The sequence below is a fragment of the Phalacrocorax aristotelis genome, chromosome 4 (genome assembly GCF_949628215.1).
Source record: "Phalacrocorax aristotelis chromosome 4, bGulAri2.1, whole genome shotgun sequence".
In the NCBI taxonomy this organism is placed as follows: domain Eukaryota; kingdom Metazoa; phylum Chordata; class Aves; order Suliformes; family Phalacrocoracidae; genus Phalacrocorax; species Phalacrocorax aristotelis.
In genome coordinates this window covers 35226003-35250473 of record NC_134279.1, presented here as the reverse complement: position 1 = coordinate 35250473, position 24471 = coordinate 35226003, and the positions used below count along the sequence as shown (strand labels likewise).

General features: G+C 41.7%; 2 protein-coding genes and 1 long non-coding RNA gene across 8 annotated transcripts in view; 1 reads left to right on the top strand and 2 right to left on the bottom strand.

Annotated features, from left to right (window-relative positions):
• ARFIP1 (ARF interacting protein 1) overlaps positions 1–4978 on the bottom strand; it is a 44836-nt gene extending 39858 nt beyond the window's left edge. For 3 of the 6 annotated variants that reach the window (XM_075090937.1, XM_075090938.1, XM_075090939.1), the window contains exons 1-2: positions 4714–4978; positions 336–415 (exon numbers count right to left, since the gene is read on the bottom strand). In XM_075090937.1, coding sequence (XP_074947038.1) covers positions 336–415; positions 4714–4978 — 345 coding nt within the window. The remainder of the gene's footprint in view (positions 1–335; positions 416–4713) is intronic. The other 3 variants (XM_075090940.1, XM_075090941.1, XM_075090942.1) reach the window with 1 other exon arrangement.
• A 513-nt stretch (positions 4979–5491) lies between these two features.
• Positions 5492–7072, top strand: TIGD4 (tigger transposable element derived 4). Its single transcript, XM_075090936.1, has one exon. The coding sequence runs from the start codon at positions 5513–5515 to the stop codon at positions 7070–7072; it is 1560 nt and encodes a 519-aa protein (XP_074947037.1). The 5' UTR covers positions 5492–5512.
• An 8207-nt stretch (positions 7073–15279) lies between these two features.
• The window catches only part of LOC142056337 (uncharacterized), a 31857-nt gene continuing 22665 nt past the window's right edge, over positions 15280–24471 (bottom strand). The window contains exons 3-4 of the long non-coding RNA XR_012660295.1: positions 18823–18956; positions 15280–17366 (exon numbers count right to left, since the gene is read on the bottom strand). This is a non-coding gene — a long non-coding RNA (uncharacterized LOC142056337). The remainder of the gene's footprint in view (positions 17367–18822; positions 18957–24471) is intronic.

Here is a 24471-nt window from a genome sequence, read left to right as displayed (position 1 = left end):
CGTTACAGTGAGGTTACACAAAGGCTTCTGCCTTTCAAGTACCAACCCCTTCTTCCTGCAGCACTCACACATTTCAGACTACCCCACCTAAACCTATTCAGCTCACAAAACAAATAGCACAGCGAAAGACTACTGACTGAAGTAATGCTTTTTTAGGAATTAATTGAATTGTTCTTAATAGTGTCTCAAAATCAAACCCACCCATTCAAGATAACATGCATGAGCTCATATCCCCACACTAATTTCACTGCGTTATATATATCAGAATTTCTGGCAGTCTGAAAATGGTCCTGGGATTGCTTGATTTTACACTAATATAACTATCACCCAGTCACCTCAGAGTCAGACTGGACCTCTTCCGCAGCTGGGTGAGATTCATCAAGTGTTGTGGATTCATTGCTGTGTTCTGACATACCTGAAAATAAAATAGGTTTGCATGCATTAATTAATGTGAAAGGAGCTGGATGTTGCACCTTACAGAAACCAAAGCAGGCTTTCAGAAAACATTTCTTTTCAAGGTTCTGCTAAAAGCAAAGAGAAACTTCCCTCTTTTGATGATGAACAGGTCTTTACCTCTCCAAGATCTAAGCAAGACTAGCAATATAGTCTAGCATAAGATTCCATTGCCAAAGCTACCTTCCTCACACAGAAGGCTATGCTTGCAACATAAAATCCAGTAAGTCAAACAAGGCTCTTCAGCTGCTATTTCCGGTCACCCGCAACAATACACTGACTGATCCTACCATTGCAAAACTCCCAATTTTGTTAAAACATAAGATTTACCCAAACGTTGCAAGTTTAGATTGATGCTAAGCCACTGGAACCTAGTAAGCCGTTCAGTCTGTTATGCCTAACTAGAAACACAATCTCCTTCACTTTATTCTCAAAAAAAGAAGTCTCACCTACAGAGGCAAAGAAAGTCAATAACACTGAACACACGCACAAGAAATCAGCTCCATGAGTAGAGTGATCAAGAAAGATAAGTTACAGGCCTAGTATAGCCTAAATAGGAAAAGTATCTAAATATGATTTCAAAGCGCCGGTAACTACAGGTGACACTGCAATTCACTCAGCTGTTAGAGGGGAGGAGACAACCAATCATTAAAAATTAATCAGTCTGTCAGTATTGAGTATAATCACACATTACTTCAGTTCATTAAGTCTTGCACCATGTTATACACGTTCAGCCACATACCAGACTGAGAAGAATTACAAAGGGAACACTATTTATATTGTATTTCCATTTCCCAAGCTATAAAAACTTTATTTAAAGCAAATAATAAGGTAAGCAGCTCACAGGACAAGGGAAATAAAATAAGGACACAAAGGCTGAGAAACTGAGCCATCTAGATCATAACATACTGGACAACCTATTACTTTACTTTGGAAAACCGAACACGTAAAGTAAGATATTTTCTCCAGAAAAAAAATTCATTCAGGGCTGCACTGAATGAAGTTGGATTTTTCTCCAACCAATACAAAATTCCTTTCAAAGCAATTAAGTATAACTTCTTTATATCTTTCTTAATTTTCTGTAATGCTTTCAAATATGAAAGACCATAAAGCAGAGGTGCTGCTTTCCCACACAGTCCTGTCAAAACTCTGCCTGTGGTTGAAAACAACCTCCATGCTTAACAGCTCTGCTGGTTAAAGAAGTAGTTAAATTCATTGCGTAGTGCAGTCTTGGTTAAGACAATCTGTACCTCAGTTTTATGACATTAGTGATCCTGGAGTTATGTTTGTACCTCATGTATAAGCTTACATACTGTGCTAATGCTGTTTAAAACTATTAAATGCTACAAGCAGCAAAAATATTTTCTTGATAGCCTTAAGAACTCTTAATAACCTAATCTAGAGGCATAAATGATCTCACAAACCCATGCAGAAGACACTGTGCAAAGACAAATGATTTATTTTTTAAAATCCAAATTAATTCACCATTTGTGTTACAACCTTTCTTCCTCAGAGTTTGGTCTTTTTCATAGTATTCTTTTCCTGCAAGCAGTATCAACACTTTCAACACAGCTCTGCAGGATCACAATGACCAACTTTTAAACATGAGAAGGAGAAAACTGTAGATGACAGGTGGCTTTTGTAAAAAGTTTAACTGTACATTCTAGTTTAACTACAGAATTCTCTGATGACTGCTTCTACAGCAAAAAAAAAAACCCATGGATGTAAACATCACATGCTGGATGTAAGGATGAAAATTTTCTACACATTTACGAAGATACAGAAGTTAAGTTCATGTGAAATTGTGGGAAACATGGCATCTACATACATATATTACTTATATTTAAGGTTCCATTGCAGAAATGCATACAGACTTTCCTATCTCAGTAGTTCCTGATCTTCTCTTGCAGATGTCAGAGAAAGGGTCGTTCTTTAGAAGAGCTTCCTAATCTTCAATACAGTATCAAATCTGCATTATCAATTATTTTTTCAATAAAGCAGCAACAACTTTAGAACATGCTAGGTGACTGTTCAGTGCACCAGGACATTCATTACCATCAGCTGCAATTACAACTCAGACATGTTCTGCTTGGAAAAAACACACCTGATCCATATTCTGACATGAATTTAAGCCCAAAACCCTGACCTCATCACTCCTGCCCCTCCAGATTCTCATTCCCCAACACGGCCACTAGACCAATTCTGCAAATCCACACAAATACTGTACTGGAGTAGAACAGAGGAAACAGAACAGACTGAGAATCTTCCCCCCCACGGCAAAGCCACCTTAAATGCATCTCAGATTACAAACTCAGTCATTTTAATTTCTGCTCACCATAAGTAAAACCACAAAATTTTTAAGTCCTGGGGATTTATATATCACTTCTTCAACTAGCGAAGTAAAAAGCAAAGCGAAAACTTATAAACAAACTAAGCTTCCTCTAGGATGAAGACTTCAGAGACATTTAACCAATTATAATTAGCGGTTATAAGAGCACACTTACAGACTTTTCATAAAAAGAGGCAAATTAACATTTGCTTATTCATGCAAATATTAATTAAAAACATCATCAACAATAAATCTGTTTTCAATAAAGGGTTTATTCTTAACATAGTTACATGACTTAAGTAAATGACTTATGGTCTCAGAAATGAGAACCATGGGATTCTTAACAATTACATCTGCTTTTCTAAGTGGGATGCACTCGCTCCTTCACTTCAGTGAGATTAATTGCCATTAAGGTAAAAGCAAGACATCTTCTGTCGAAATAAAGTTTATTACACACTTCTGTTGTTGCCTTGTTACTCCACTGTGTAGATAAGCAATAGAAGTTTTTGTAGCACTGCAGAAAATGCAAGCGCTGGTGGAAAATAATGATTTAATGCATATTTTCAAATTTCTAGCAAAGAACATTATCACTAATTCTTGTCAAGATCAAGAACAGCTGCTTTTAAAAAGAATGTAAAGAGCTATATTAAACACTTTCTGCTGCAATCACACCATAGTTTCTTCTTTATGCTCCTGAATTCCCTGGCTGTTCTACTTGCAAGATTACTTGAGCTTGAAAGTCACAAGACATGATGGAGATAAGGACTGGAAAACAAGGCTGACACTAACTTCCACACTCCCTACTCTAGGTCAGCCTGTCAACCTGTCCCTAAGCGCTTTAATACTCTGCTCGTCTCCACATCAGCTAAGGCATGGGCTCCTGCTATGGTTTCAACTTCTACCAAAACCGGAAAAAGCAGCTGATCAAGATATTGCCTCAGCTTCCAATTTTTTTCCAATCTAATATTCTGCATTACTTATTCCTTACATTTTAACTCTGTGTGCGTACACACACATACGTATATACGATTCAGCCAGCCATTTGGTTTCGGAGTTGCACCTACCAAATGACATCCTTCCCAGCCCTGCAAAAGAACCCCTCTGTTATCTTTTCTAGAGAATCAACACTTAAGTAACAAAGTCACTGACTTCATGCGCTAGCTCCTTGCTACCAGTTCCACCAGACATATTTTTAGGCACATGCTAGACCCTGAAACTACATCCCGTTCAGAGGATGCAAGATGAAAGGTTATGGGGGGATTTCAGTTAAAAATGATAGATCAGAGATGTCATATAAGCAACACTAGAAGTGGTGCTTATAGCTTGTAAGCACTACCAGATGCAACACCTGCTTTTCACACAACACCACAGTGTTTCCACATTTTAAGAATAGCAAGCCAGCTGCAAAAGACAAATTGGAACACTTAAAATAATAATTGTCAGGGTGTGGAATGCATCCCAGGGGCACGAAATTTATGCAGCATCTAGAGTTTTCCTCCCCCAACAGCAACCACGTCCCCTTTCTCTTGCCTGAAACCCACCGTTGCCAACCTGAGGCTCTGCCCGCCCTCCCCAGGTGCCCACCACCCCCGGAGCGGGGACCCGGCCCCAAGCCCCGCGGGCAGGCGAGGCGCCGCGCTCCCGGGCCCTACGGCGAGGGCGCCCGCCCGGCCGCCGACACCAGGCAGGGGCAACCCCCGGGTGGGCCCCGCCAAGGGGCTGTGAGTTCCCCCCACGCCGCCAGCAGGCCCAGCCGCCGGGGAGGAGAGGGCTGTTCCCGGGGTGCGACACGGACAGCGGGACGGGGCAGGGAAGTGAGGGGAGGGGAGGTGCGGCCCTCCCCGCCCCGCTGCAGCGACCCCCGCGCCGGGCCCGGGCCCGGGCCCGAGCACAACCCGGGGCCCAACGGCCCGCCCCGGCCCAGCCCTCACCTGCCGGCGGCGCTGCTGCCGCCGCCCCGGAGGCGTCGCGCGGAGAAGGGAGGGAGGGGAGGGACGGCGGAGGCAGCCGGGCGGGGCAGCGCCAGTGCCCCCTCTCCGGCTTTACTTTCTTCCTTCTCCGGTACCACCAGGAGCCGGAAGCGCTTGGCCGGAAAGGCGGCCGGCGGCGGCCTCGTCGGGGAGGTGAGGCGGGCAGCAGCCTCTCTAGGCTGCGGCGGGCGTATCTATGGTCGCTGCCCGGCAGAGCCGTAGCCATAGCAACCAGAGCTGGGGTTGGGGCTGGGGCTGCCGCTCCTGCCTTGCCCTGCCCTGCCCTGCCCTGCCCGCTCCTGCCTTGCCCTGCCTGTGCTTCTATTTTACTACCGCCCGGTGGAGGCCCCTGGGAGGACCGATGGGGCGCCCAGAGGCGGGGAGGCGGCGGCGGCGGTGGCTCCTCTCAGAGGAGGCCGCGGTGGAGAGGGGCCGGGGCTTGTGGTGGTGGCGTGGCGGCCGTGCCCAGCCCTCGGCGTGTGTGTGTGCCGGCTCTCTCCTCCTCAGGCCTGAGGTGCGCTCCTGGGCCTGCTGCTCGGGGCTGGCGGCGGGCCCGGCCAAGGCGTTGGCAGAATTAACCTTCGCCGTGGTGGCGTGTGTATGGGCGTGTGTGGTGCCAGATGTGACGGGCTCTGTAGGCCGCCCCAGCCTGTGCCAAGTGCCATGCCTGTGAGATCAGAGCGTGGTCTTGAAAACTGGCCTCATCGAAGGCACCCGCGGCTGAAAGCAGCAGAGCGGGAGCGTGCCTGTGCGTGTGTGGATGTGCACCCCTGCAAGGCGGGAGCTCGGTAGCATGGCGGCGGCTTCGGGAAGTCCTCTGCCTGAACCCATAGTGAGGAGGAAAAAAAGCATATCTATTGAGGAAAAAATTGACATAATCAGTGCTGTGGAGAGTGGCAAGAAAAAGGCGGACATTGCAGCCAAGTACGGCATAAAGAAGAATTCCTTGTCTTCAATTATGAAGAATAAAGAAAAAGTTCTGGAAGCCTTTGAAACTTTACGATTTGATCCTAAAAGAAAAAGACTAAGGACTGCTTTTTATACCGACCTGGAGGAGGCATTGATGAAATGGTACAGAATTGCTCAGTGCTTGAATGTGCCAGTAAATGGTCCTATGTTGCGCCTCAAGGCTAATGATTTTGCCCGGAAGCTTGGACATAGTGATTTTAAATGCAGTAATGGCTGGCTCGATCGTTTCAAGTCGAGGTATGGTTTAGTTTTCAGAGCTCAGCCTGTAGAAGCAGCTGCTACTACTACACGGGCTGCTCCAACTCTTTGGTACCAAAATGTTCTTCCTTATTATTTAAATGATTATCAGCCAGAAAATGTGTTTTATATACAGGAGAGTGGATTGTTGTATCAGATGTTACCACATAACACATTTGCATTTAAAGGGGAAACTTGTTCTGTAGGTAAACTAAGCGAAGAGAGAATAACCGTAGTGGTGGGTACAAATATGGATGGCTCCGAGAAACTTCCTTTGCTTGTTATAGGAAAAACCAAAATTCCACACTGTTTCAAAGATCTGGAGTCACTACCTGTGGATTATGAAGCAAATGATATGGCATGGGTGACTTCGGAAGTGTTTGAACAGTGGATGCATAAACTTGATGACAGATTTCAAGCCCAGCAGCGACGAGTAGTTATTCTTGTTGATTCTCTGCCAGCTCACACAGAAGTAAAGAACCTGGAGTCCGTCAAATTAGTGTTCTCTCCTCCAGACTCTTCTTCATGTATAACTATGAAACAAGGGGCTATCAGAAGTCTGAAGGTTAAATACAGGTGCTGTCTTATAAAGAGATTTGTGGACTGTGTAGAAGGTAATAACGAGTTCATGCTGACTCTTCGTGATGCAATTGAGATGTTGCACCTGTGCTGGAGGAAAGTAACACCAGAGACTATTGTCAAAAGTTACAATGAAGCAGGATTCAAATTAGAAACTGAGGCAAACAGTAATGACACAGAGGTTGAAAGTTATTTTGATTTGATTGCACATGCACAGGCAGCTGGAGTGGAGTTTCCAGAAGGTTTATCTTTGGAGGAATATGCAGCTCTAGATGATGGCTTGGTAACTTGTGAAATGCCTACAAATAATGCAGGAATGTGCACCAAAGAAAGGGCATCAGATAAATCTGGGACATTTGTTGGTGAAGAAGATGATCGATTTCAGGGAGCTAAACAGCTTTTGCCATCAAAAAATGAGGCTTTGAGTGCTTTAGATACCCTTCGAAAGTTTCTCAGAAGTCAAGACACAAATGATTCTCTTCACGATTCCCTAGCTGACCTGGAGAATTTTATTCAACATGTAGCATGTAAATAAATATTTCTGCAAAGTGTGAAAGTCTGTAACTGAAAAAAGGAGTTATGTAAGTAAACAAAAATAGGCAGTTTAGTAACAAATGTTGATGCAATATTTAGTGTGTCTCGCTCAGGTGCCTAGATATACATAACGAAAGAAATTTTAAATTATGAAAAAGCACTGTGAACTGAAGTTTTCCACAAAATTGGGAGCAAAGAACAGAAAATTCGGGGTGGAGAGAGGAAATAAGTTGAACCTTTAAGATGGTAACTGTAGTAAGTACAGTGGAGACAAAAGCAATTCTTTGAGCAGTCTGGTACACTCAGGATGAACTGCTGCCCACTTGGAATTCTTTCTTCAGGAAGAGATTAGCACTTCTTCACATTGATAATTTCACCGGTTTCTTTGGTATTGTCATCAGTGGAACAGTAAATATTTATCAGCTTGGTGCTTCTGATACTCAAGGAAAAATATTAATAACACAGAAAATACATGCTTAAGTTCTGAGAACTAAGGGGTTTTCAAAATACTTTTTTTTTGGGGGTCCTTGTTCAGGAATTCTGGCCATAGTTTACTCTTGCAGCAGATGATGAACAGCAGAAAGTTAGCAGCTTTGGATGCATTTTGTATTCTTAAAGCTGCTCATGTGTGGATGCACACAAATGGCATAATCATTTATCTGAGAGCCAGGAGACAAACCAACCTTTACTTGGTCTTTGAAGAGGTCAAAAAGGAAGGTCATTTTCTTCCTTTCAGCCTTTTTGGTATTTGGATTTGAGGTAGATCATTCTAAGCAACTCCAAGTATTTCTACAGTAAATAAAGGAAAAAAAAAAACCAAACAAACCAGCTTATGCAGTATCTCCACTCAAGACCTTACCAAACTCTTGTTTTATTTACTATACTTGAAGACACTGCTGTAGGAGGCAGTGCACCAATGCAGTTCACTGTTACAGGTGCCATGAACAGGGGTGCTGTTCGCATGAATGCCCTGTGAAGTTGAGTAACTCACAGTACATTTACACTTCTTCAGGTACAGGGTTCAAGCAATGCCATCATACCAGAACGGAAAATCTCATTTTGTTTGAGACAAACAGTTTGTGGCTTTTTTTAAAACCTGTTTTAAATATTTGCCATACTTACCAATATTAATTTTTTCAAAAGTTGGAGAGGATAATTTTTCTGTTTTAGAGGAAGAATAAAATATTCTATGGAGGCCCTTTAGGAAACCTGTGTAATAAAGAATCTATTATGGTGCCTATAATTAAACCATGAGAAATCATCTCTTGCTTACTTGAATATTCAGTTTTCAGAAAATAGTTTGGCTAAAGCTTTGCTTACTGTTCTTTCTGGTGGAGGTCAGTTTATCAATTTCTAAAAATATTTCAGAAAATGTATCAAATTGTTGGAAGACAGTGAAAATATTCGGGGGTGGGGGCTGTTGGGGGGGGTGAGAAAATGCCTGTGGCTAAACTGTATGAATGTTTTACTAGATACCCTAAAAAAAACCCCCACAAACTTCTGGTGTCCTATTATGCAATATCTGATGTGAGCTTCATCCAAACGATATTCTGATGAAACAAGAAATTTCTGTTGAAGTTCCAAAAAATGAAGTCTGACGCAGAGGTTTATAGATTCTGTGAAAAAGGTACCCCTCTGTATTATCTCTGTTAACTATTTATTTTGTTAAAATACAAAGTCTTTAAAGTTAAAATGCAAAGTCTTTTAAATTTGGAAGCTGTGTCAAATAAATCAGCATACTTTGCTTGCTTCAATACTTTAGAACAAGCATATGAAAAGTATTTTTTAGCTAAGCTTATTTGAAGTTCCTATAAATCCCACAGAGCCCTGTAGATAACTTTCCTATAGTAATCTTTTGATTTAAAATCCATCGCTTACTTTGCAACGGCTTCTCCCACTAAAAGCAAGTTTAGGAAGAAGTTTCTATTATCCAGATATTAAATTTGTGTAGTCTTTAAAATTCAACGCCACATGGACCTCATCGGCCCAGGATCCAGTAGGGAGGCTCTTTCCTTCTAAGAGAATTCTGAGTGTGAAGTGCTGGATCTGAGTGAGAAAGACTTGTGTAAATAAGCAGCAAATCTTGGTGAAAGAAGGGTTCAATCTACAAAAAGTGTGGTCTTTGCAAGATGAGGCTTAGAAAATCAGGAGGTAGGAAATAACATTGTTAGCTGATGATGAAGGAAGTAAATTACTGAGGGCTGTCATACTTCCTCATGAAAACCGGAAGGTTTTACTCATTTGGCCTGGGCTTTGAAGGTGAATTGTGGAACTTGCTTTAAAAAATGTACAACCCATCAAAATCCCATACCTTTAGAGAAATATATGATTTTTTCCTAGCCTCCTAGTTCATTCTGAGAAGCCAAGCTAAAATGAACTCACTGAAACTATTTTTTTAGGTCAGACACTTCAGATTCTAACACTATAGCTTTCAAAATTATTTAGGAGCCCAGATATTTCTTTTCACTTGGATTTTGGTCACATTTATAGTCAAACAGAGAATGTGAAATCCATTTTGAAGCTTGTTGCTATTTCAGGTGTTTGTTCACAGGGAAGTGGAGCCTCCTCAGGTCCGAAATGCTAGCAGTGAAAAAGGAAGAGGTACGCTGTGTAAATGTTAGTCATTTCAGCCTGTGTACACAGTTTGACCTAGAGATTTTTTTACATTGTCTAGGTAAACCACCAGCACGCTGGCTTTTTATGTCTGAGGTGGCATCTAGTGGAGGGGGAGGAAGAATATTACTTTAGACTGCACCATATTTTAAAATAAGAATCTTTTGTACAAAAGGCAGATTACTGAGGCTGTCATTTGCTTTAATACTTCAGACATCAGTTTGGACAACTGTGTTGTTTCCTGTATGCTTTTCTACTGTACGCTATAGTTAGATAATAATTATGTGCTTTGGCATCAAGTCAGTGAGGTCACTTTACGTAACCCAAAGTTATTTCTAGAAGTGTGAACTGAAAATATGAAGTTTGAAGAATATAAGTAACTTCCAAACATGGCCAAAATAGAAAAAAAATATTGGAACATCTATTTGACATAATCAAAAGCATCATCAGAGTAATTCTTGAGACAAGTAATATGTAAAATTAAGTATGCTTTTCAAACTACATCTGCATTTGAAAATTTTAATAAATACTACCCTATTTCTGATTTCTGTGTGTGTTACTGTTGTGTGTGGTTCTTCATACCTTTCAGATCAATAAAACTACATCTGCTTTTAAAATTATTACTCAAAGGAACATTACCTCTAAAGGTAAAAGGAAATCAACAAGTTTTTGCTCATTTAGGCAAAAACAGAAGAGAGGGGGCAGTCAAGGATTTATAGGAAAGCCATCCATATGTGCCTCTATACCCAAGATCCATGACATTTTGATAGCTAAGTAATCTGGAGGGAGTAAATAAGTAGATGGTTTCTTATTATTTGTTGTGTAAAGCTTGAGAATGATAGTCTCAAACACGCAGAATCTTCAGTGATTTTAAATTTTAGAAACGCCATACTGCTTTGCTAGTTTTCTTACAGTAGAAAACAGCAATCGTATGCAAGTATTAATTTCAGATCATTTTTCTTTGTTCTCTCTACCACCCTGGAAAGTATGTTGGCTCAGGTAGGCAACCAATTTTTCAGTGAGCAGTAGGAACCAACTGAGTCAAATTTAACTGCAACAATTCCATAAGCTCAAATTATAACAGTAAAATATTAGCAAAATACCTTCAAGATTTTTTGGTGGTTGTGTTCACTGAAATGGTGGAACAAATATTGGCCTACTCAACAGTTAACTAAAATGTGTGGTGACTGGGCAACCATGGGATGCAATGACACTATTTCACATTATTTTCTTCCCTTAATATCAATAAATGTTGGTGCTTCCTGTTTTTGGGACGCAATTGTTAAAGGAGGACTTTGCGAAGTTCTTATTGGGGCCTATCACCAGAGAAGAGCTTTTATATTTAAGCAAGGAAGTCAGTATTTGTATCTAGATGTTTTAATGTGACTATTTTGGGGTTTCCTTTCTTGAAAATCAGAACCAAAATCAGCCAATATCATAAGCAAACAACGCTCTTCTAATTGAAATTTTCACAGTGTGACGAGTGACAGTGTACTTCTTATCGATACATTCATTAACAATAGAAAAATCTTTGCAATAGATGAAAAGATAACAATTTTATGCCCGACAGCCTGTTTTTACACACAGCTTTTGTATCACTAAAGCGATGATATACAGAGATGCGATTCCCTTTTACTGATATAACTAGCTGTGGTATAACCACCTCATTGTTACATGAGATTACTACTTCAAGCATAGCTCATTGCCCTTCTTGCTAGTCCAGTTACAACATTTGAGATGTATTTTCTCTCTTACAACTGTAGCTGTTTAACTGTGTCGGTCTAGTTAAACCATACAACTTCTGGGCTAAGGCAGAGTGGGAAAACCAGTAGTGTCTGGCTAACTTCTTCACAGCTGTGTCACCTCTGCTCCTTGAGCGGAATGGAAATGTGTAAATTACAAATTACTGTGATCAGTAAAGTGAATGAATACCACATTGAATTACCCGATTGGCTGAGTGAGAAAATGCCGTTATTTACAACAATTTTTAAAACGCCTTACTGTGTTTTACAATATTTCAGCTGAAAGCCACACTCTTCTTAAGCTTTCATGCCACCCTATCTCTGGTGTAACTTCCCAGCCTTGCGTGTGAACAGCACCAAGGGGACCATGTCAATCCCCTCGCTGCACGAGTAGCTACAGTCTGTGTGAACTGTCAGCCTGCATGCAGGTCATCGGGGCGGTGGGCCCCAGAGCCGGTTTGCGTCCTCCACTTGTCCTGCGCTCGTGTTGTTTTGTGCCTGTGCGAGTGCTTGGTTATAATCACCGGGGTAGTGACTCATCTGCCTGAGAAAGCTGAGGTCTGACGGGACGGTGCAACCTCACCCCAAGCACCAAATGAAACACCATTCATAATATATTGATCCGCTGTTTGAAAACTCTGTGGGACCTGGGATTGCCGATGGAGACATCCCACGAGGGTGGTAAGAGGTCTCAGCTCTCCTGGCCCCTGCTCAGCAGCAAAGCTGAAGAGCTCTACTTGTTAAACACTCACTGTTCAAGAAAGATCACTTTGACATGTGATAACTAGTTGCTGGATTTCTCATCTGAAGTCATCCGCTTCTTGTGAGACGTGCTGTGAGGCTGCCACCGTATCGTGCGTACAAGGAGACAACTTACTGAAACCACTGCTTTCCTTCTAGCAGTGTTGGTGCCTCATACTTCTAGGCTATATAAGTGATGCAGTATGGTATTTTGCTATTCAAAGTTGTATTTCTTTCCTCTTCCACCTTTTTTCATCCATTGCCTTCTAGCATTTTATATTCATTGATATCCTGCTAATTCTAGGGCTAATGTTAGGATCGTTGGCACAATCTTCTGGCAAGCTGCTTTTCTCCTTACTCTCTCTATTTCTAATATTATCTTTTGCAGGTGGTATTTTTGAATCACCTCGTGTATCAGTTAGTATCACCCTCTGGGTACACACGCGCGTGATCTCAGGCCCTAATTTCTCCCTTGCTGTATTTAGTGGCCTTCCCAAATCCTTGCCTCATTTAGCCAAGGACATTTAGTTTGTCCATGTTTCTTTCTAACTTTTTTTTTTTTCTTAGAGGAGGGAGAGCAGTGCTGTACTTTTGAGATTCTTAATTTGACATTTAGTATAGTGGCCTAAACCATTTCCTTTTCTCTTTCATCTCTTACCCTTATCTGCCTGTATAGCGTCCTTGCCACAGTTCACTTTTACATTTCCATTTCTCAATATCATACACCTAACCTCAGCTCTTTGGATCCTTCTTTCCCCCTCTTTTACTGGCCCCATCTAATGTTTAAACTACATTTCAAACTCCCTTCTCCTCCCTTCCCTGATTCAATGTCTGTTTCTCTTCTCCAAAAACAAATATTTAACTCTCTCTGGAGACAACCAGTTTTTGCTGTCTATTTTACTTGGTGTGTCTTCATGATACCCTTAGATCAAAGATTATGTAATGATTAAAAATATGTGACTTTCCCTACATTTACCTCTTTGCATTTTGTTCTCTCTCATTCTTTATTCCTAGCACTTTCAAGTTTTTCCTTTGTTTGAGCCTTTCTTTTGCACTCCTGATTTTTTAAGCTTGTAAAAAATAAACCCACAAACAAAACCTGCACAAAGAAAGAGTTTGGGGCTGTTTGTTTACATAGCTGTGTTACAATATTGCATAAAATACATCAGATTAAAAGCCAGCTGGGATATTAGCTAGTTTCTCTCAAGGTTTTTATTTGAATTTTCATCTTTTGTTGTTTATTTTTACTCTGATTTTTCCTATTTCAATAGTTGTTTGTGAGTTTTCAGATATTTATGCCCTGGTTGGTTTTGTGGCCAGCCCATATGGCCTGCGATCTTGGAGAAAAGCAGGTAGATCATAAAAAGAAGGAGTCAAAAAGCAAGGTGCTGGTCCATTCAGGTTCCCCTGCAGGAGATCAAGAAGAACTTGTAACTTAGGTTAAGCAGAACTTTTCATTCAAAATCAATATTCAGAGTCCTCTGAAAGTGTCCGCATCCATACACAAATTAGCCACAGAAATTGATACGAGAGAGAACACCACAGGATTTCTGGATTTAGGACAGCAAGAAATGGCCACTCATAATTCAACTCTACTCTGAAATTAATTGATGCAAGGGTTTTTTTTCCCAGAGCTAAGGAGACATGATCTCTGTAAACCATACGTCACCGCACTGCCCAGGGCTCATCTACATTTGGGAAGCAAATACAAATTTGCATAGAGGCAAAGCAAGGCTGAAACAGTATTTCTGTGTCAGAACAGTATTTCTGTGCAGTCTCGAAGTCACAGGAAATGTCAGATGAGCTTGAAAATTGGCATAGCGTTTCAGAAGTTACCGAGAGACACTTTCTAGAACAGACGTGGGATCACTGAGTTAAAGAGATACTTATTACATGCAATTCCCAACAACTACAGAACTATTTCTGAAGAACTGGCCTGATGGATATCAATTTTATAGCTCTGAGAAAATGTGGCAAAGAGCGTAAAATGTACATTCCACGCACGGCACAGACAAACATTACAATTCAAATTCTAACGGAGTCAGACCCTCAATTCCCTGTGAGTGCCGAGGGTGACCAGATGCAGTGCGTATGCAGTGCGTATACAGTGAGCGTGTGCGGAGAAGCAGGAGCAGATGTGGCGTACGCTGTAGACATGCAACAGCAAGACAGAAAAGACAGGTACAGGCAGACAGAGCTACAGGCTCTCAGCTCTGCTTGTTGAATAACTATAAAGGACTGCCCTATACCCCATCAGAAGGGCTTTTCCTACGTGCCCCATTTCCAACCCCATTTTTTTCAAAAAAGGAAAGGAAATCCTCTTATGAGCTGAGAGAGATTTAAGCTTTGATAATTTCTGACCGATTTGGCAATGTCATGCTTCATACTGTTGTAGCGCATAGAAGTTGGCAGCAGAAACCAGAACTACAAAAGGTAAAGCTGAAGTAAATGCACAATGAAGCTTGTAGGTTTTTATGTCATGTTCTTACCTGGCCTTTACCCAGCCCATGGGGAGTTAGCAGCATTACTACAAGGGGCCACCTGTACAGTCCCCTAAATCAGACAGCACTTTCAAGGATTTGTCAAAATCTAATTTAATGCCAGGACCTTGCCCACTACTGCTAACAGGAGAGCATTTGGCAAACTTAATGCTTGGATGGTTGGAAACCATCTTGTGATTGCATCTTAAATATTCATGGTTAAATAGCAACTAAGAGGCTTTAGGAAAAGAACAGGACTTGGCAATTCCCTAACAATACCTACACCATTAACTATAGCCAGACTCAATGCACACGTGCAACTTGAAACCTGTATTCCTATTTAAATGCCAGTCTTGATCTGTCAAGGACTAATACTGGGATGGCAGATATCATCCTGGGCAATGAGATTATATGAAATTTACATTAATGTAAGCTTCCTAAGGGATTATTTAGAATGGGGATTAGGGAGCTTTATGAATTTAAAACTTCTTGCAGATTTCTTCATCTTCTCACCTCATCTCAGAGAGGGGAGAACCCAGTGGCTTGCAGTGGCGCAGTCTCACAGCAGGTAGCACGATCATTCTGAACGGCCTTCTTTGTGGGGAGTGTTTGCCAGCATATTAGTCTGCAAGGATTAGAAGGAAATGCTGCAATGTATGGAAAAGAGCCCTTACACTCCAGTCAGCAGGAGATGTAACCGCTGCTCTGCCTCCCGAGTAGGTTAAGCCAGCCTCTTACTAGGGTGTTGACTCCTCAGGCAAGGTGCATATTTGTGAGATTACATCTTCAGAAAGCAGAAATGCAGGCGCTGGTTTGTTTGTCATCATTCATCCTGCACTCTCCTTCCTGTCTGCCATTCCAGCTCCCAGAGATTAAAAATTCCCCGTCAGTCACATGCCCAATCTGATCAGTCCCCCAGTTCAGAAACCTGAGATAGTTCCGTGCCACCCACCCGCCTGATTTACAGGCTTTAAATATAGATCCTATATTTGGCAGGCATCTTTTTGCTTTTTTTGAGTACCAGATATCTGCCTTCTCTAAAAGCATTTCCAGCTCTAATGGGAAAAGAATGAATTGTGGACCTCAAATGAACTCCACGTTCCTCTCACCGTGTGGAGATACGTCCTGGTTTCAGATGGGATAGAGTTAATTTTTTTTCCTAGCAGCTGGTACAGTGCTGTGTTTTGGATTTAGGACGAGAATAATGTTGATACCACACGGATGTCTTTAGTTGTTGCTGAGCAGTGCTTACACTAGTCGAGGACTTTTCAGCTTCTTGTGCCCTGCCAGGGACACAAGAAACTAGGAGGGGGCACAGCCAGTACAGCTGACCCCAAGTAGCCAAATGGGTATTCCATGCCGGATGATGTCACGCTGAACAAAAAAACTGGGGGGGAGTTGGCTGGGGGCGGCGACTGCTGCTCAGGAACTGGCTGGGCATCGGTCGGCAGGTGGTGAGCAATTGCATTGTGCATCACTCATTTTGTATATTCTATTATTATTATTGTTGATGCTGTTATTTTCTCTTCCTCTGCTGTCCTATTAAACTGTCTTTACCTCAACCCACAGGTTTTACTTCTTTTTTTGTGATTCTCTCCCCCATCCCACCGGGGGCGGGAGGGCGATGAGTGAGTGGCTACGTGGTGCTTAGTTGCCAGCTGGGGTTAAATCACGACAAGATACAATTACAGGAATTTATATCAGGTGGAGATCTGCCCTTACTGACTTTCAAGGGGGTTGTAGCCTCAGGCTATGTGTGGATTGACCTTTGCAGACATGGTAGAAGACGTAAAACTTCACAATTAAGTAGTCAGAATCAAAATGGATTAACAAAGAAATATACATTCACTTCCAGGAAGCCTCTATTTCCTATAGGATCATATCTATGATTCTTTCCATCATGGGTTTCATTACCAGCCATTAGCACTGACATCTTTTACTCTTAAGGCAGTTGCCTGTAACTGGACGAATGCCAATTCTCACAGAATTTTAATATTGCTTGCCTTCTACACAGGGTACACCTGAGTATAAAAATGGTACCTTCTGACAGTAGATCAATCTTCAGAGAGCAGCATATAGGCAATGTAGCAGCCTGTCAGACCCAGGAATTCCTTGCTTCACACCACACTTGGTGCACTTATGCTTTGGCACAGAGGTGTGACTGGGCATGGATAGGTACATAGAAAAGGAGCTACAGGAGTCAAAGGGTATCGGTTTGTATAGTGCTATTAGGGTATGTAATTGGGCTGCTAGTCCATACTGAAGTATATTTCACTGTCACAGCTCTCTACAACAACCAAACAAAATCTAATGAAGGTATGCCGACCTGCACTGGTGTCGCAGATACCGGTCCAGACATGGATCTACCTGAAAATGACCTACAGCACATCTAGCCCAGCTGTTTGGAAAGGATTTCTCCCCATACCAGACTCAAGCAGGAGGAAGGGGACATAGACAGCTGCTTCTATTTTGGCAAACTAAACGTTTCTGCAACTTATTTAAATTCATGAGGTTTCACTAAGTGACATTTCGGTAAGCTCAGCACTTGCACAACAATCAAATTCTTAAGGTTTCACTAAGAGACAGCTATATTGCACCTTAAATATGAAGCCATTCTGTATATTCAGACAAAATGAAGCGAATAGACATGTAAACTTACTTAAACAGTGTAATAAATAGGCATAGTTCCATAGTTCATGGGGAATGAAGAAAGGCATATCTCAAAGAGAAAGAAACAAAAATAAAGTAGCAGGAAAGACAAGGCAAAATATCGTGGTTTTTTTTTCCAGGTAGTCTTGCAGCACTATAGCCAGCTGTACTGAATTGAAAGTTCATTTAAACACAGGGTGCTGAGGAGTGGTGCTTTCTACCAAAACTCCACTCAGCATATCCCTCCCTGGGTTGTGACCAATGGCATTTTGGATGAGTAGAATATATATATAAAAATAAAATTTATCGCCTGCATGAAGAGCTGGTCAGTGATTACATATATCACGTGTTGGGACAGGGCACTGTTTTCAGAGAAATAAGAATTATAGGTAAGATACTACTCGCATTGCCTACTGAAAATGAAGGTGCAAGTACATGACTTTCCAGGTTTCAGCATGGCATCTGAATGATTTCAGTTACCATGCAGAAGTTTACAAATTCCTGAAACAGCACCGTTGGCATTGCAAAGACTATAGAAAACCGGTAGAGTTAGCAACCCATGTGCTTAACACGATCACGCTGGCAAAGGGATGTATCACACACTAGCATCTGTGATGGTCAAACCAGTATTAACAATATACTGCCATAGGAAATACCTTAATTGCTTTTTTAATTAAATCCTGTTTCAAAAATATACTTAGGTCCCTTTTAAAATAATCACCTATGCTTCATTGCTTCAGTCCTAGTTTCCACTGGCATGGAAAAGTGGGCAAAAATGCCTTCAGGAGCATTGACACTTGTCTGTACAGGGGCCTAAAGTTAAAAAGGCACATGCTCAAAACACAGGCTGAAAGCCATCCACACAGCTTTAATTTAGTCTCTTGCTTGTGTACACATTATAAATACAACCTCTCTATAGACTATCATGCTTTTTTCCTACAATATGTGTCTAGTTTTCTGCCTGATGCCATCTCTTTGATTCCACCGGACTATTTGCATGCTTAAATATGTGCATAATTTTGCAGAGCTGGACTAAGACAGGAATGGAGACTGCCTCTCTGTGATTTTATAAGATGGCTTATAATGCTAGACCAGAACTGGGCACTTGGGTTAGACCCTTTAAAGATATTTGAATGACCAACTAGGAAAATACACTTTTTCAAAGTATCTAGGAACCAAACTTGCCCCAAATCAGATATCCATATTCTTGAAGGTAGTTAGTGCTTCTTTGCATCTTTAGGTATCTAAGTAGCTTTTAAAAAGCTCGTCTTTAATGTTTCTTTATAGTCTGGACTCTGTATTATATTATTTGTGAAGTAAAGTTCAGTAATTACAGTGCAAATATGCAAAGAAAAAGTAGAGACATTTTAATTCTAGAATAGAGAAAGGGACTTAGATGGGAGGATAAAATGTGGCAGCGCCACAGCCTAAAAAAGTATCAAGCAACATTTAAGCAGCATTATTTTAGGACATCAAAGTTTATCTTCAGATACTTAAGGTGTGGCTGGAAAAATTTCAGTACTCACATTACAGTTTGGATGTGCTGGTGTGTTTTTTAGCGTACAGTATTACTGCAAGAATGTGCTTTTCAGATTTTATTATCTTCTTATGAATCATTCACAGCTGAGAAAATAACCTTCAGTCAGTCAGCTGGAGCACCCTAGAAATAAAAATAAGAAGGGTTTAAAAAAACCTAGTTTACTTTCCCTCAAGTACCTTGTTTCTCTACTCTTCATTTTACTAAATTCGCCAGTGATTACACCCAAGGCAGATTTATGTTTATCTTTTCTATCCTTTACTTCATCAGTCTCACTTTTTATTATCTCTGAGAAATGTTTCAAATTCTATAGAACACTCTGGGTTTTTTTCCAAGCCAGATCTTAAGCTAATACTACTTGAAAGTGACAACTAATGAGTAGGCACCTCCATGTAAGACACACAGTACTGACATTTCATGTAAAGATAATTCACTGGCCGACGGCTTTTTCCCCCATTTAAGTTGGTGACTGCGCATCTATTAACTGAGCTGATGCATGAAAGCCTGCGGCCAGACAAGGCTCTGATCCTTGTGCTGGACACCCAGGCAGTGTTTCTTCTCTTGCTCCCTTGAGCAGTCACACAGAATTTCCATTTTCTGAAGTGTTTTTCTAAATTGCAGAGATACTCTCCTTAGCATTACAATCGTATAGTCCGTCCTGTATCTGTCTGTACTGCGACGTCTGCTCCCCTCCTGCATGTATGCAGTCATTTCCATACAAAACCACTTAATTTCTGATACTGGAGCCTGCAGTCGGCTCCCATTCTGAACAGGCATTTAAGTACATTCACATCTTGCTGCGAGGCATCTGAAGCAATTTGTTCCTCCTAGCTTATTACATCCATACACACGCAACTCTACTTTTGGGGTCCATATCTGGTCAGATGTCTTCCCAAACCTCTGGCAGGGACTTGAGGGAGACCCTCTCCTGCCAACAGAATTGCAGTGCTCCAATGAACCACTTATTCCTTACGTTAATTTATTTTGGACTGTTTATACCAAATGTGCACTTACAATACAAGTTTGGGATACATTGCAACCCTGCAGAAAATTAATATTTAAATCATTCAGTCTCTAATTCCACCCTAGACCCTAAGAACTGTAATGCCTCATTTACATAATTATTTTCAAAGAATGAGACAAACCTTTAACTAATAATTCCCTGTGCTGCTCTGCAAAGGAGTGAAACCCAGATTTATTCATACATAAAAGATCAGGAAACTGTCCCAAGCCCTTTTGAAAACCGATGCATTTCAGTTTCATTCCGTCACTGGCCTCGAAGGATCCAAGTAGATGAGATTAATAAATTGAAAGTTTCTGTCACAACAGCAGCGTTGTCAGAATTCATAAAAGTGCCTGAAAACTCGATTCTCAGAATTGCATTAGTCAGTCCTTGGTTTCTTGTCTGAGATGCTCATGGCTTCATGACTGACAAGGGTGCTTTGCATAGTTTTGAAATAAAAGGGGGCACAGCATCCTGGCCCAACTGGCCATGTTTTCCATGTTAAACCAGCCAGTTTTGGGGGCAGAAGAGGGTGGCAGTGGGGGCGCACAGCCACTGCCAGAGCTCTGGCACTCAGACGTTGCAAAGCTCAGACAGAGCCTTTATTATTTAGCTGCTGAAGGGAATGTGAAGCTGGTAGCGCTGAGATAAGCACAGGCTTTCCCCAAAATACAAACCCTGAAGCTGTACTTTGGGGGGTTCACCCACCTTCATCCAGCCTGCACTGAGACAAAGATACATCTCGTGGAGTCTCACCTAGATTTCAATGGTAGGAGTCTAGGAAGACCATGGGTGAAGGGTTTCACGGGCAAACCTCACACTAGGCCAGTCGGAGGCACTGCCTGGGACTGCCCACATCACATAATAAGGCTGTGTTTCCCTAGCAGTCAAATAACGAGAGGCCGTTGCTGACCAGGCGTCGTCCTTTCAGAAGTGCAGTCTTCAGCTGTGGATTCTGCCCAAAGGAGCCCCCAGGAGGAAGCAAATTTCAAAACACAGTCAGTACTACAATGTAATACAGGCATCATCTATTTTAAGATTTTACACAAGTTACAAACAACTTAGGAAGTTTTTGGCATGTGCAAAGTTTAAAATCCACATGCAGCTTCCCAAAAATATAGTAGAAACAAGGTGTCCGGCTACACTTTGACATAAGTCTGCCAGTGCCCTAGCTGTACCCAGCGGTCTTTTTCATTTCAGAGGAGTTTTTCAATGTTAGAAGTCTCTCTCTGAATCCATTTTTCATTTTGTTAAAAAAAACTGAGATACAAACATCTGGATATTTTCAAGTATAGTTTTGTGTTTTCTTTCTGTTCCTATTGAAGTCTCCAAAATATTATAGCCATGATTTAATGGCCTGTGTTGTGTGTAAGGAAGAATATAAGGAGAAAGACAATGAAAGAAAGCAGAAATTTACAAGCCCAGTTAAGCAGAGAAGTACTCAAAATTGGCAGGTACTTGTTTTTATGTTTTTATTATCACTCTATTTTAGTTATGTTATTTTACAATACCCCGTTAGGGCCAATATCTCATTGTTTTAAGCATTGTTCTAATTTATACTGATAGCATTCTTTTCAGAAAGGTATAAATCTTTTTCTTGTGCACCTCTGCAGCTGAAATAAAACATAACTTGTCTTTTCATATAATCCAGAATTGAGAGAGTTTACGGGAGAGAGAGCTTTATCTTCTGTAACTGACCCAGGCAAAGCTTGCTCTGAAACAAGTGCAACCATGAATGCAGTTCCAGATCCATGTGGGGTTTCTACACAAGGATGCTGCAGATTTTAGCCTTGATTCTGCAACTCTTACTTATATCTGCAGCCACAGAAGCACCATTGCAGCTGGCACTCAGGCCAGCTTGAGAAGCCTGTGGGCTTTGCAAACCCTCCTTTGCTTTGGGGACATTTGTTTTTTTATGCTGCAGTGAATTGCAATACAGTGCAATTTCCCATTCTTTCATGGTGCCTTGTGGGAAAATTTTCTCTGTCCTTTCCCAACATATGTCAGAGGCAGAAGTAAGTTATTAAGGGACTAGCAGAACTTGACTGGCGCTAGCCCCTGCCTGCACATCAGAGCAGGCAGATTAGCTGCTGACATCTGCAGCAGAGAAGCTGCACTAGCAGGACTTTATAATATAAGCCTTATAACTAACCAGCAGCTTGCTCCATCACTCTCAGAAGTTTAGCCATTGTTGTTGTTGTTGTTGGAGTTTTCATAGGAAAAGGGAACAAGAAGATCATGAGTCAAGAGGCTGCAGCATTACAAAACATTTGTTTTTCTGAAAATGTCACCCTGATGACATCCTGTAATCTCAGTGATGCAAACCTTTCTCTGATTAGGGAAGAACATTAGCAAACAGCCTAGCTGGCCAGTCAGAAATACCCTTTACAACATAAAAATCAATGAAAGAGTTCTGAAAGCATGTGCAGATGTTTCCAGTTGGGTGATATTTGATGAAAACCCAGGAAACTTAGTTGTCTCACCTGTGAAAAGACATTTCTTTTGCTAAGGTGCATTGTGGATCCTAGTAAATACACTAAGGCCTATAAAATTATCAGGTACAATCTACCCCTCTTACAAAAATCATCTGTCACTAAAGCCACCTGGCTTTCCAAACGCCAAGTTTGTTTGCAGCGAGGTTGTCACTATAGCTCTTGTTTTCCATATTTCTACTGTGAAGAGAGAAGCATGCAGCTGAAGAAAATGACTGAGGCAAAGATACTAACCTGGCTTCCCAGGCAGGTGAAAGGGAGCCCGCTGGGAGTGCTTCAAGGGGAGCACGATCGCAGCGCTGGTGGAGATGGACCAAGGTAACTGCCCTTCCATGGCAGCCCGATTCTTCAGCATGCAAAATATTTTGTTCCTCTTTCTCTATGATGTTTTTTTTTTTAAATTAAAATAGTCAAATGCATGCCAAGCTGCCTTTGCATCACTCTAAAGTCTTAATTAAAATGTAATGTGGCACGAAATCATGTTTTCTGAACTTTAATTTGCCATAGAAATCATTAATTGGGTACACACCAGTGGGTGGCTACCTTGCTCTCAAGGGGCAGTGGCAAGTTGTTAGCTGAACGTGTGTCAAAAATAGTTGATGGAAATGAGTGGGAAATGCTACAACCTATACAGAAAGACTGGGAGGGAGAAGATGAAAGGATATAGTCTTGTACATTAGAGATAGGAGATAAAAATGCAGCAAAGATACCGAAAACAAGTTCTTTCCTCTTTTCCCTTCCAGTCTTCCGATGTAGGCTTACGTTTTAGTAAGGGTGAGTGAGTCTACAGAATGGGGCAAAACAGCCAAAACAACAGGGCAGGGTAAACTGAGACCATGTTTGTAGCCCAAGCAGTATTAGAAAGACCGAGAGTGGCCAACTCGGGAAGGAGGTGGGGAAGAAATAGCAAAGAGGGTAACACATCCTTCATGCAGAAATCAATGACAGATACAAAAACTGTTAAAAAGCATGACTTTGCCTACTATTGACTAAAGCTAAAGAAAAACTGAGGCTGGACAGTAGTAATCGTCTTAGGACCTGAGTCTATGCTCATTAAAACACAGTCCTTGCCATGCTGCCCCAATGGCTGATTATCAGTTTTCCTGTTGTCAGACTAGACAAAGCCACAGCACCTCTGAGCACACAGGAGATGCCTGGGTAGCCTCAATTTCTGGACTTTCATAATTGAAAGTATCTATATCAATTAGACACTATTACTAATACTTGGCATTTCTGTCATTTCTAAACAGGAAAATCTTAAAAGCATTCACAAGTCTCACCTCTAACACTAACATACATTGTCAATATTAAGCAACCAGTTCAGATTTTTAGTTAACTAAATCATTCAAGTGTTTTAAATCTACTAACAAGCTGGTCATTAAATGAATCACTGACCCATTTCTCAGCTACTCAAGCTAAGAAACTATAACTCATGACCTATAAAAGCATCAGTGTGTTAAGAGAAATCATTGGCTGCAGAAGGAGAGCAACAATTGGTCACTTCAGCAGCTCCCACCAATCTAAACACGAAGATTCACAGTTGCCAGCTTCAACTAATTCACCAGAAATCACTTCCTAACACAGTGTAATGTCTAGGGGGAGTACCATGAGGCTGCTACGGTGGCAGCATACATCTCTTCTTCCTTAGTTTATTACTGGAAAAAATTATGCAAGCATTTGACATGGCTTAAACCTGGGGTGCTCCAGAGCAAAATCTGGGGTGCAGACTCTCCCGGACTCAAAGGGATGAATTTTAGACCTAGCACTTATTTGTACGGTGGAACAAACCAACCACTACGGTCCAACCAGCCCCCAGCTTGGGGACAGGTATGATTTAGATCCAGGTCCAAATTCTGAGCCCTGGTTAGGCCTACCCCATAAAGCAAGAAGGTTGAAAATACTGGTTTTAATGTTGAGCTCCTCCATTGGTCTTATCCAGCAAAAGGTGATACCTGGAAGCCCCTGGTCAATCCTCGTGTGTTTCCGAGAGACGGGGCAGTGGTGGGGCAGTGGGCACAGAGGATGGGGCTGTGTGGGGAGGCGCAGCCATGCCCCATGGTCCCCCCGCCCAGCTGGAGACCAGTGGGGTAGGAGCAAAACTCAGGAGGAGGGAGGAAGGGAGGCAGGAGTTACCTGCCCCCTC

What these genes read in the sequence shown, in the direction of transcription:
- TIGD4 (XM_075090936.1), top strand. Translation starts at nt 5,513, where the DNA reads ATGTGCACCCCTGCAAGGCGGGAGCTCGGTAGCATGGCGGCGGCTTCG.